The sequence below is a fragment of the Fukomys damarensis genome, unplaced genomic scaffold (genome assembly GCF_012274545.1).
Source record: "Fukomys damarensis isolate Sample0158 unplaced genomic scaffold, DMR_v1.0_HiC HiC_scaffold_15, whole genome shotgun sequence".
Taxonomy (NCBI): Eukaryota; Metazoa; Chordata; class Mammalia; order Rodentia; family Bathyergidae; genus Fukomys; species Fukomys damarensis.
The window spans coordinates 18,153,858-18,166,051 of NW_022900927.1; the positions used below are offsets into that span (position 1 = coordinate 18,153,858).

A 12,194-nucleotide genomic window follows, 5' to 3' on the forward strand; every position below is an offset into this window, starting at 1 on the left:
GCACTTTGGTCTTGACATTAAGGGAAAATTCGATGTAGTGGCATTTCTACAAACTAATGAAAAAGTTGATAATATAATGACTAGTCATTCTTGAGAAATAAAGGCAGTTAAGTAACCATAAGAAAATGTTGTAAAGGAGATTTCAGGGACTAAAATCCTTCTATTTTAAAATAAGACATGGTAACTTGTGACCATATTCTAGGAGTTCTAGGACATCTTAATAAAAATAAATTTTAAGAACAGAAGACTAAAACTGTCTAAAGTAGTAGATAATTGATAGAGAATTTAGAAACTTACTTTAGAGCCTTTTTATTCAAATATCAGAACGTGACATATAGGTTTGGTGGACTCAGGTGCCTGGGGAAAAAAACTTTGCATCAAAGGCTTTGGGGCAGCAGTTTTAATTTGTAAATATATATAGGAAAATCACTAGTGGAAAAGAATTCTCATCTGCTTTTACTGCTGTTGGAAGAGTTTTGTGAGCTAAAATCAATAGCTCTTCTGCTGGGGCTATTAGGAATAGTGTAACCTTATTCTCCCATTCACTTAAATCTGTCTATTCATTTCCTGCCTCTTCAAACTTTTCTAGCAAATTTTTACACAGTTCCTGGCATGCTGGAACCTTTACTCTGTGGGAACAGTTCTGATGCTGGGTAAGTAGCTCACCTAGTTTCATTCTCCTTCCTTAAAATAATGTGCCTATTATTAGTTGGATCAAAATGACAAAATTTTCACTTTTCTTTGTGCTCATATAATAGGTCCTACAATTGTCTCTGACCTATTGGTTGATTCATATTTTCTTTCTGTTTCATGTTTGTCTGACTAAAGTTAACATTTCACTACTAGGTGCATGCGCTTGTAGTCTAAAGTGAAAATCAAAGATGCGAAAGAATAGAAAAAAATCTGTAACATCAATTAACTTACTTGCCTTTGTAGATGCCCCTCATTCTGTCTTAGGATAGTTGATACTGTATAGAATGAGGACACGATATTGGTGGTAACTTAGCATCCAAGGATGACTCAAAATGTGCTATACCTTACAGACCTATACTAGAACAAATAGCAACATAGTATTTGAGTTCTAATTCTTCTACTTCTAGTTTTAAGACCCTTGCCAAGCCATTGCACTTACCTGAGCCTCAGTTCCTTCATCCATAAAATAGAGTTTTTAATAAACTCTTCCTCATAGCTTTACAATAAGGAGCCCCTGAGATAACAGTCATGAAAGTGCTTTGTAAACAGAGGTTATACAAATGTAGAGTGGTGGTGTCATTATTCAGAGAAATGTTGGTCCCAAGAAACTGGCGTTTTAATATGACCATGACAACCAGAAGTCCATTTTTTTTTCTATATTGTAGTAGATAATAGAGATTGCATTGAAAGAAGTACGAATTGAGGCTAAAAACAGAAAAAATGGTACAACTGGGGTCACTGAAATCCCTGTATGTCTGATTATCACAGCAGATGTTAGAACAGTGAGGACTAAGGAACATCAAGACAGCTGTCATTTGAGATAGTAGCTAAGTCGAATTTTATTTAATTACACATCAATAGGAGTCTAGGATAAAATCGTCTGGCGTGTCTCTTAAATATGCAGTCATAGCTCCCAGATCTTAAGTTTTCAATGCCTAGGTCCTGAATAGGGTACAGTACTGTATTTTGAAGGGTTAGGCCAGGCAATTCTGATTGTAGGCCCTCCACAGAAATTAGCTAGTTACTATTTTCTTCCTCTTTTTCTTTTCATTTATTTTGCTTCCATCTTTGGCCTCCCTCTATAATGGTCACTTCCTATCTCCAAGGTTATAGAGTAGATAAAATCATGTTCTTTATTTTCTTCATGGTTGTGATTAGATTCCTAAAGTTCTTTCTCCTCCTTTCTTCAGGCAGTGCCCAGAGGGATACCAGTGTATGAAAGCAGGAAGGAACCCCAACTATGGTTACACAAGCTTTGATACTTTTAGCTGGGCCTTCTTGGCTTTATTTCGCCTTATGACCCAGGACTATTGGGAAAACTTATATCAATTGGTAAGCAATATCTCTGTTTATTCGATAACAAAGTTTGCATGAGGATATGTGGGGTTGGGACCTTCTGTACAAGAGGGCTTTAGTGAAAACATTAAACAGGATAGCATTTTCCACAGTTGGTATGTTTATAATATTAAGTGAATTCTCCAGCTCTTGTCCCTATTTCTTTCATTTGTTCTTTCATTTGGCAATACGGGGGATTGAACCCAGGGCTTTTGCAATGGGCTACATCCCTAGAGTGCTGTGAGTACAGGTGTGCACCACACACCTGTTTCTTGAATGTTCAAGTTATGTATAGCCAAGGAAGCTTCCAGAATTGACAGACTTTGCCTGGCCTAGGTATCTGCTACATCTACCTTTTTTTTCATTTTGGTATGGGGGATCAAACTCGGGACCTTGCACTTGTGAGGCAGGCAGCGGCACCACTGAGATAAACTCCCAGCCCACATCTACTTACTTTTTAATGTTTCACTATCTGTAGCCTATTTCTTTTCGGATTTTTAGACATAGGGCATCTAAAAATTTCTATAATCTAAATATATTAACATTTTTGAGATTTGCAATACATTAAGACTTGTTCAAACAGGTTGAAAAGTAAAAATAAAGGTTCTGTTCATGTGAACACATCATTTTATTTTGCTGGTTGTGATGAAAAAGTTAGTGTAGGTGATGGCTGAGAGAAATTCCACAACAAGCCATTGTTTTCTTTTTACTCTGGTATCTATTGATGCCAATTAGAGAATAAAATATGTGCCTTTTTCATTATAAAGGAACTTCTTTAAAGGAAGCTTCTAGTTCAGGTCCCCAAATCAGTTTTTACCAATTCTGTTGGGCAGCCTAGAGTCCCCTCAACTTTGAATTTTTCTCATGAAATATTTATGATTGACACTAACCTTTACTAAAATCTATAACTGAAAGAATAAAGACAAAAGCTCGGGAATAGTGTGCTGCATATAGGTAATCCAAAATCCAATTGTTCTTTGACGTCCACTTGCTCACTCTTCTGAAAGGAATAGCCCCAGCCCTAGCATCTTCCTTCTTTTTTCTTTTTCCCTCCCTGCTATTCTTTTTTGTCATAGCGCCATACTCTTCTTTTTTGTTTTTGGTTTGTTTGTTTGTTTTTTGAGACAGAGTCTTGCCATATAGCTCAGGCTGGCCTTAAACTCATGGCCCTCCTCCTGCCTTTGCCACCTGAGTGCTGGATTACAGGATGGACCATCATGCCTGGCCATATTCTTTTCAAAACTTACCCTATTACAAGAGGATAAGTTGGGTATCACTCAAAATGGGGACTTCCTGTGAAGTGGACCTGATTCCAAAAATGGAATTTATTGACATTCTTTGAGGATCAGTAGATAAATGAACTAAAGTCTTATATTCTTTTTCTTTATACTTGTTTTAGAGCCATCTGATGAAATCAAGTATAATTCTGAGCCCAGAGTATTTTTAAAATAAATAATTTTAAAATCAAATTATTTTCTGTGAATGGGGGATATTTGAAAAGGAAGAAGACTTTTGTCATAAAGGACAGCAGGTACTACTGCCACTTAGTATGATTTAAGCATAGCGAGGCCACTCAGTCCCCGGTGATGTTCAGGGTTTCTGCAGTAAAAGGAGAAACACACAAGGAATGACTGTCCTTTTCAAACTGCCAATAGTTCCCCTGTAGAGGAACTAAACTCATGAAGTGTCTTTGGCCTGCTTTATTTGATGCAAGTGTCTCAGAAAGTATCTTTGCCTTTACAGACCTTACGAGCTGCTGGGAAAACATACATGATCTTCTTCGTCTTGGTCATTTTTGTGGGTTCCTTCTATCTGGTGAACTTGATCTTGGCTGTGGTAGCTATGGCTTATGAGGAGCAGAATCAGGCAACACTGGAGGAAGCAGAGCAAAAAGAGGCTGAATTCAAAGCAATGTTAGAGCAGCTTAAGAAACAACAGGAAGAGGCACAGGTTGGTGATTAATTCTTTGCAACAGGCCCTTCTTCCTGCCAGATCGAAGAGACTAGGACTCCATCTGATTGCCACAGCAGTTGATCTTTTCTGTGCATATTGGCAAATAGAGGTCGTTAATCTGATTAAAATAAACCAAGTAACAACTGCAGGTGGTTGGTCCATTTGTTCCATTTCTTTTAATGGCCAAATTGTTATTAAGATGCTGCTTTATTTTTCAAGATATGGGGGCCTCTCTGTGTTGCCTGGATGGTCTTAAACTCCTGGGTTCAATCCTGTTCTCAACCTGCTGAGTACCTGGGACTTAGACACAGGCCCTCTCTCTTGACTTAACAAGATCTTTTGTTGACTCTCTCAACTCTTTGGTGTTCTGACTGGAAAGAAAAATGTAACCAAAGCAGTTATGTAGTGCTTCATATAGGTACAGCAGTTTTTGGTTTTTGTTGTTGTTTTGGGTTTGGGGTTTTTGATTTGGGCATTGAACACAGGTCCTCATGTATCCTAAGCCTGGACTCTACCACTTATCCCCAGCCCAAACCCAGCCTTTTTCTGGAAACAAACATTGGAGTCTAATTAAAAAGAAGATAAAAAACAAAATAATTAAAATAAAATTTGAAAACTAAATATTAAAGTAAAATTTGAAAGACAGACTTTTAATCCCATCACCCTAGTACTTAATTTTTTTTTTTTTTAGAAAGGCTCTTTCTCTGCTGTCTGGCTGGCCTTGAATGCTCAATCCTCCTGCCTCAGTCTCCCTAGTGGCCCACTGGCCTGCATCACCACCACATCCAGCTGCTGACACTCAACTTTCTAATCCTTATCTGAATATGCATGTTTGTTTTACATTATTGCCCCCATAATGTATAATAAAGTTCTGACCTTGTATTTCCAGAGTCACTCAGAAGGGGTCCCCTGATACCAAGAAGGCAATCAAATTCTTGTCTGAGATACTCAGAAGAAAAAACCCCAAAGTTGTCACCACTAGGTGACAACTTTCTATTCTGATCAAGTTCATTTAGGAAATGGAGACAGCCAGACCACGATTTCCTTGAACAGCCTGGTTTTCCCTCCCTTTCTCTGTTTATAGAAAGGAAAAGGTCCATCTTCAGTGAATGGATTGGGTGGCCCCAAGTAATGTTTCTAATCTGTCTGCTATCTGTACCTCCTCTCCTAGGCTGCTGCAATGGCCACCTCAGCAGGCACTGTCTCAGAAGATGCCATTGAAGAGGAAGGTGAAGAAGGGGTCGGCTCTCCTCGGAGCTCATCTGAACTTTCTAAACTCAGTTCAAAGAGTGCCAAAGAAAGACGTAACAGGAGAAAGAAGAAGAAGCAGAAGGAACTCTCTGAAGGAGAGGAGAAAGGAGATCCTGAGAAGGTGTTTAAGTCAGAGTCAGAAGATGGCATGAGGAGGAAGGCCTTTCGGCTACCAGACAACAGAATAGGGAGGAAATTTTCCATCATGAATCAGGTAAACTCTTTTTGTTGGGTGAAATAAGCCTGATAAACTCTAGTGTTCCTAATCCTACTTGATTTTGTTTTCCTCTTTGGCCTCCCGGTTTCCAGACTCATCCCTGCATCTCCAATCTTTCTTCTCCATTCTCCATATTGTTCTCCTTAGGAACCATGAGACTTGCTGAGATCAGGCAAATACAATGTGTCAGGTAAAAAAACAGTGACCAAAGACACAACTATTGGAGTTTATGGTCATAAAAGATGGAGTCGATGGAAAGAGAGAGAGAGAGAAAGAAACAGCCCTCAGAGATGCTGAGAGAACCAAGATTTAGGGAAACTAAAAGTGGAAGGATTGGAGAAAGCAAGGCAGTGATCAGTAGATTGAAGTTTAACAGAGATACCTAATGACATTAGAATTAGTTGTGTCCTTTGGGTTTGGAAATTTCAAAATCATTGAATTCTTTCAGTCTATAGTGAGAGTGGTTGCCATATTCAGTTTGAAGTGAAGACATGTGTAGGCTTCTCATTTAAGCTTCTTTAAAGAATATGGATAAAAATAAGCATTTTTATAATTTGTGGGGGAGAAAATCCAGAAGAGGGAAAGGTACAGTTAGAAAATGGAGACTAAAAATGGATCATAGTCTTGGAAGATAGGGAAAGATGTAGTCTTTAAAAGAACTTACCCCTTAACCTTGTTCCCTGAAACCTCAGGAATAGTCAAGAGTGGGGTGGTCACATTTGTTGTCAAAAGTAGAAAGTTGGAGAAGATGACACCTGATAGTCTGGTTTTTTCATAAGGTGGAGAATTAAAAATCTTATTGAAGGAGGTGTGAGGTTCATTTGGGGTTTAAAGGAAATAGTGACAGTTTCAAATAGTAAGACAAATGAGAGAAAGCATTCTCCTAATCAGCTTAATTTTATGTGCTAATAAAGTTACAGCTCTTTGAGGCCAGGGATTTAGCTCAGTGGCTGTGCACCTGCCTCATAAGCGTAAGGTCCTGAGTTTGATTCCCTGGTACCAAAAAACAAAAACAAAAACAAAAAACAACAAAAAGTTACAGCTCTTTAACATGGAATTCATAGCATTCATTTCCCCCACTGTGGATGCAGTCTGCTTTTCCTTCTCCCGTCACTGTGCTTAGGGCTTAACCCGGAAGGAACTGTCAGATGGTCTCTTGCACATGATGTTTGTTTTCTGCCCTCCGAGGTTTGTTCCAGAAATGCTGTAAGGTTCTCTGTTTCTGCACTTCTGAGTGTCCATGTCATGGTTATCCTTTACATCTTTCTCACAAGAACCTTCCCTAACCCGCTTATTCCCCAAGAGTAAAATTCCATCTTTCCATCAGGCTTTACATGGATATCTTCAGTCTTCGTTTTTATGTACTACTCTGTGTACATATTTTGCTTGTGTTCACATCCTCTCTTCTCTTGAAGTCCTTGAGTTTGCTTTTTTGGCTCCCATTCAGATACTATTGGACAAATGGATGCAGGGATTTCAGAAACTTGATTTAACCCCTTCTGGGACTTTATGGCTGGTGCCACCTGTGCCTCACCTTTACATCACCTTTATCCTAGTTCCCTTTTAGGAAAAAGTGTGATTACAACTTTGTTATAATCCTGACCTTGTTTTCAGAGCTATCACCAGCTTGTTCATGAATACCTTAGTGCTGGTACTTCTTGGCTATTGAATAGTCTCTGATTAATCTGTAGGCTTTAGCACAGAGCTGCATTGATTGCTCCCTAGCTCAAAAAATAAAACCAGGCTTCTGAGCTGTCCTGCTTTACATGAAAATGTTCAATTCCTCTAATTTCTCCATTTGAAAGAAATTGTAGACTCCTAGAGGTAATGGCTAAATGCCAAGACACCGCCCTCCCTATGGTCATAATATTCTTTGCTCCAGTAATCTCCTACAGTTTCTTGGATTTTATTTGGAAGAATAACTGAGGAAATTAAGGCCTAGACACATTTACTAACTGAGCCAAGGCTACATAGCTAGTAGAAATTAGAGCCAGATTCTAATCCAGGCCCATCTACTCTGGAACTTTACCCCTGGCCATCCTTGATAGCTGTACATGTACATGGCTTCAGGTTTCCCACAGCACAATTCAGGGATGTGTCAGTTTCCTTTATGTTCTTATATTCTGAGATTATCTGGAGACGTGCCCACCCAGCTCCTACCCATTTTCCTATATTTTTAGGGCTTAGGACAGTTTATAGAAGTGTTGGCTAGCGTTCATGTTAGCAAAGTATTTTAATTTTTCTATTGCAATAGTTCTCATAACTTTCTATGTACTTACTTCTAAGATCACTTTAAATCTTTGAAAATTATTGGGGACTCCAAAGAGCTTTTAAAACACGTGCTTTTAATTTATCTTCTTAGAAATTATAGCTAATTTTTAAAAAATATTTACTAGTGTATTTAATTTGTTACCAAACTATTAACATAAATTGCATCTATTTTATAAAATGAACTGTTTTTCAAAACATAAAAGTAGGGCCAGGGATTTAGCTCAGTGGTACTACTGCCTGCCTCATAAGCACAAGGCCCTGAGTTTGATCCCTGGTACCAAAAAAAAAAAAGTGGGAAAAGCAGTATTGTGAATATTTCTGTAATTCCCTTTAATCTCTAGTTCAATGAAAACAGTGTCATATTTGCTTCTGTGTGCATTAAATCTATTGAAGTATCTTTTTTTGTTGTTGTTGAAGTACTTGAAAAAAATCCAATTTCATACAGACAGATATATAGTTTAAAAAGGAGGAATATTTTAATAGCCTTTTTAGATCATTTTGAATGTTGCTTCCTATTACTATTCCTAAATTTAGCAGTGTCCATTTTTTTAAGTAATTGTAATATGGAGCCTAAAACTATATCAGTAACTTCATACTCTGTTGAATTAAAATCCTTTGCTCTATTTTACACCATAGATCTTTAGTTGTTTTTTTTTAATTGAACAACTTTATCTAACTCATATACCAAACTAATATTTCTCCGGCCCCAAACTTCCACAGGGCCAGGTACTAGATGATGAGGTACCACCTCTATAGCCCAGAGCCCTCTAAAATTATCCAGACTGTCTAGTCCTAAACTCACTCAAATTTGCCTACCCTGCTTCACCCATTCCTCCCTGGGGAAGCAACAGTGAAGTTTTGGACCATGCTGTCCTCTTGTTCCTTCTGCCTCCTGACTTCCCTTATGCTTCCCTGTGTGGCACTCTTGGGTGTGGCATGCCCTCCTCTCTTGGGAACCAAGCTATAAACTTTTCTTTCAGAGGCAGTTCCCTCTGTATCTGTACATCTTCAGAAACTTGCCACCTTCCAACCACATTCTTTAAAGCAGTTTTTCTCAAGCATCTGTGGGGAACACTAGTTTTTTTCAGATTTTTATGAACTGATACTTGCTGTGAAATATAGTAACAATGAATTTCTGGAAAAATTATCACATTCTTAGATGTTATGACAATGTTAATTGCTATAAAAATTTCTAAATGTTTCACTCAGTTTCTTTGCATGGCTCATTGTAAACCAGTAACAGGTCTTATACTAGCACTGATCTATGAATCACACTCCTGAGTAGAGCAGAAGGGGAATGAGATGGTGGCTCAGTGAGGAAGCCCAAACAGTGAGATATGAGAAGAGAACAATAAGGCAGAAGAGACCCTAATCCCTTGACCAGTCCAGCAATGTGGAAAAAGGACACACAGTGACAGCCTTTACTCATAAACAAAATCCAACCAACGTGTGCACCTCCTCCTCTCTGGTGTAAGGATGCAGCCTAAGAATAAAATAAGTCAGGGTGATCAAAGATGTTGCTTACCTGCAGCCTTTTTCTAGAGGCATAAGAGGTATTTAACATTGACCTCTATGTAAATGATCTGTGATTAATGGTTTTGTTCACATGGCTCCCAGTGATCAGACTCATTTGTGTCTCAGAAGTTTTTTGAGCTTCTTAGAGCCAACTTGGGAAAAGACTTCATAACAAAGACAGGTGAGAAAAATGGAACACACTGGAATTAGAATTTTCCAAGAAAATATATGGATCTAGGGGCAGGGGCTTTGTACATGACTGGAAGAGATAGAAAATGGAAACATTTTGAGTATAGAACCAGAAATGTACAACAAAGAAGTACTACAGAGGAGCTCCACAGTCTTTCCAAGGTTGTCATCAAAAGTATTATCTTTAAAAAGATTTCACTAGCGCTATATTGGCACAGACCTGGTCCATGAAGACCTTTCACAGTACAACCATTTTAGAAGGTTAAAGCCTAAACATTTAATCAAAAAAGTCATATAGTTTAAAATTCTGAAAGTTGCTTCAAAGTCTTAATTGGACAAACTAAGTATCTCAAGGTAGCAAGAAAGATTGCCTAATATCACATATTTGCCAAGTTTGTTTCTTTTAGAGAAGTGGTCCTCAAACTGGGTCTGCATCCCCTTTGGGGTACTTAAAGTCTTTTTAAATACAGTTGTTGTTTTTTCTTCCTTTCAGTATAGGGGATCAAACTGAAGACCTTGTGCTTGCCAGGCAGGCATGGCACCACTGAGCTAAATCTGCTGGCCCTAAGTACAGTTTTGAGTTTGATTTCCAGATCTTTAACTTACATATAATTATACCTGAGACCAGCCCTGTGGTTTTGTCCTACTTGACTTTCCTTTCCTCTTCTTTTCAGAGGCTTCTCCTCCCACTTATCCAAAATGTTACATAGTTCTCATCCCATGCTTTATATTCATTGCTCTAATATGTAAAAATCTTTGCAATGCCAAGCAAAAGGATAATTGAAAATATTAGTGGCTATGGCACATTCCTGTAATCCCAGCACATTGAGAGGCTGAGCCAGGAGAATTGATATAGTGAGTTCGAGGTTAGTCTGCACTATATTATGACACTGTCTCAGAATACCAAAAAAGAATACAGTAGTGGTTACAAAATTTTTTTTATTCCAGGAACCTTAAATCCATTGTGATTTAAATCCTTTCTGAATGTATCTATATCTTACATATTTCTCCTAAGAGTGAAACAGAGTTGTAATCAGCGGTGTTAGGATTTTGTAAATTCAGTTTTCAGATGATTATCCCTGAAATACTATACATTTATAAAAAAATGAGGTAGGATTTCTTCAACTAAAAGTAAGTTTAATCTATCCAATTGCTTTGACACTGGATTTACTAACTAGATCGTATAATGGACACTTATACATAAGTCAAATCTGTGGCTTTAAGGTTTTGATAAAAATATATTTAAAGCATTTGATAAGATAAAAGTCATTTTACACAAAATGTTATCAGTGATGTCAAGAAGTTAACAATGTTTTAAGTATTCCAGCCTTTTATGTTGGGTTAAAGAAGGTGCCTTTATGTAAAAGAGGAACTCATATAACAGCCCATACAATTATTAATAAATAATGAATCCTTTTTGAATATTTTTCAGAAATCAAGAAAGAATATTTCTAACAGCTATGTAACAAATTCTTCGACAATTTGGATTTTCAGTTCTTTGTTTTCCATAAAATTAAAATAGGACCTAATTTATCAGCTGGTAGATCATTATAATATATTTTACTGATAGTTTGCTGTGTAATTTTTGGCATACAACTTGGAAGGAGTCCAAAGAATTGAGTGACGCTGATATAACAAATTTCTTCCAAAGATGATATTTATGTAAATAAGGTTTCTCAGCCCTTAAAATCTGTTATTAGAAGGAGGGGAACTGATGGTGAGCCATGTCATTCCAATACTACTATCAGCAGATATTAAAGCACCAACTGAAAAAATCTCATCCCTGTCACTTGAGATGTATTTTAACAAAATTTTCTTTTTAAACTGCTTTAGAATATCTAATATATTTGTGTAGGTTGATCAGTTATTCATGAGTATGGTAATGAAAATCCCGGAGAATTTTTTTAAATTTCTTGGGGACTTGGTCCCAGGAAAATTTTTAAATTTTAAGTTTGTTTCTAATTTTTTGTTGCAGAGTGTTTAAGGATGATCAGTAACATACATTAGAACACTGAAAAATACGTGTTCATAAAATTTTCTAGGGAATGTGGAGGTGTGAGTCAAAGGAGAAGCGAAATGAAAGTTTACCAAGTTGTGAAGAAGAGTTTATGTATGAGGGGCCGGGGATTGAGCTCAGCGGTTTGGGTGGCCTGCCTTGCAAGCGCAAGGACCCGAGTTCAATCCCTGGTATCAAAAAAAAAAAAAAAAAAAAAAAAAAGAGTTTACATTAATATTAGGAATTACATAATTTATAACTGGTCTGCTGGGAATTACATATTTAAACTTTTTTTTAAAAAAGATTACGTTGACTTTAACACGATGTGGGAGAAGTCATATATAATTTTATTTTCAATTTTACTAAAAAGCTAGACGACCTGGAGTATCTTGAGTAAGCTAAAGACACGCTGCATGTGAGCCCAGGTGAATGTGAAAACGCAGAGGTGTGCTTCCCAAGATAGGAGTGTCCTGGTGGTAGCACTAAGTGACCAGGGAGTAGGACGGATGGGTCCTCCACTGGTCCAGCAGAGGGGTATCCCAGGGCTATCCGATCAAGGGAAGGGACAGTGGGAGGTGAGGAAACACTGGTGTTCCGCCGCCGGGAGGACTGCAAAGGTTTGGCCGAGCTCAGGAGATCTGGCCCCTTTGCTCCACCAGACGGACCGGGTGGTCTCACACACACACACCCTTTCCTCTCTTTTTCTCTGTCTTCCTGCTCTGCAGTCACTGCTCAGCATCCCGGGCTCCCCCTTCCTCTCCCGCCACAACAGCA

The 12,194-nt window shown here is 38.0% G+C and overlaps 1 protein-coding gene across 1 annotated transcript in view; it reads left to right on the forward strand.

Moving 5' to 3' along the window:
• Window positions 1-12,194, forward strand: part of Scn8a (sodium voltage-gated channel alpha subunit 8) — a 116,675-nt gene that overhangs the window by 33,974 nt on the left and 70,507 nt on the right. The window contains exons 7-11 of the mRNA XM_010628614.2: window positions 590-653; window positions 1,884-2,025; window positions 3,772-3,978; window positions 5,153-5,446; window positions 12,146-12,191. Coding sequence (XP_010626916.1) covers window positions 590-653; window positions 1,884-2,025; window positions 3,772-3,978; window positions 5,153-5,446; window positions 12,146-12,191 — 753 coding nt within the window. The remainder of the gene's footprint in view (window positions 1-589; window positions 654-1,883; window positions 2,026-3,771; window positions 3,979-5,152; window positions 5,447-12,145; window positions 12,192-12,194) is intronic.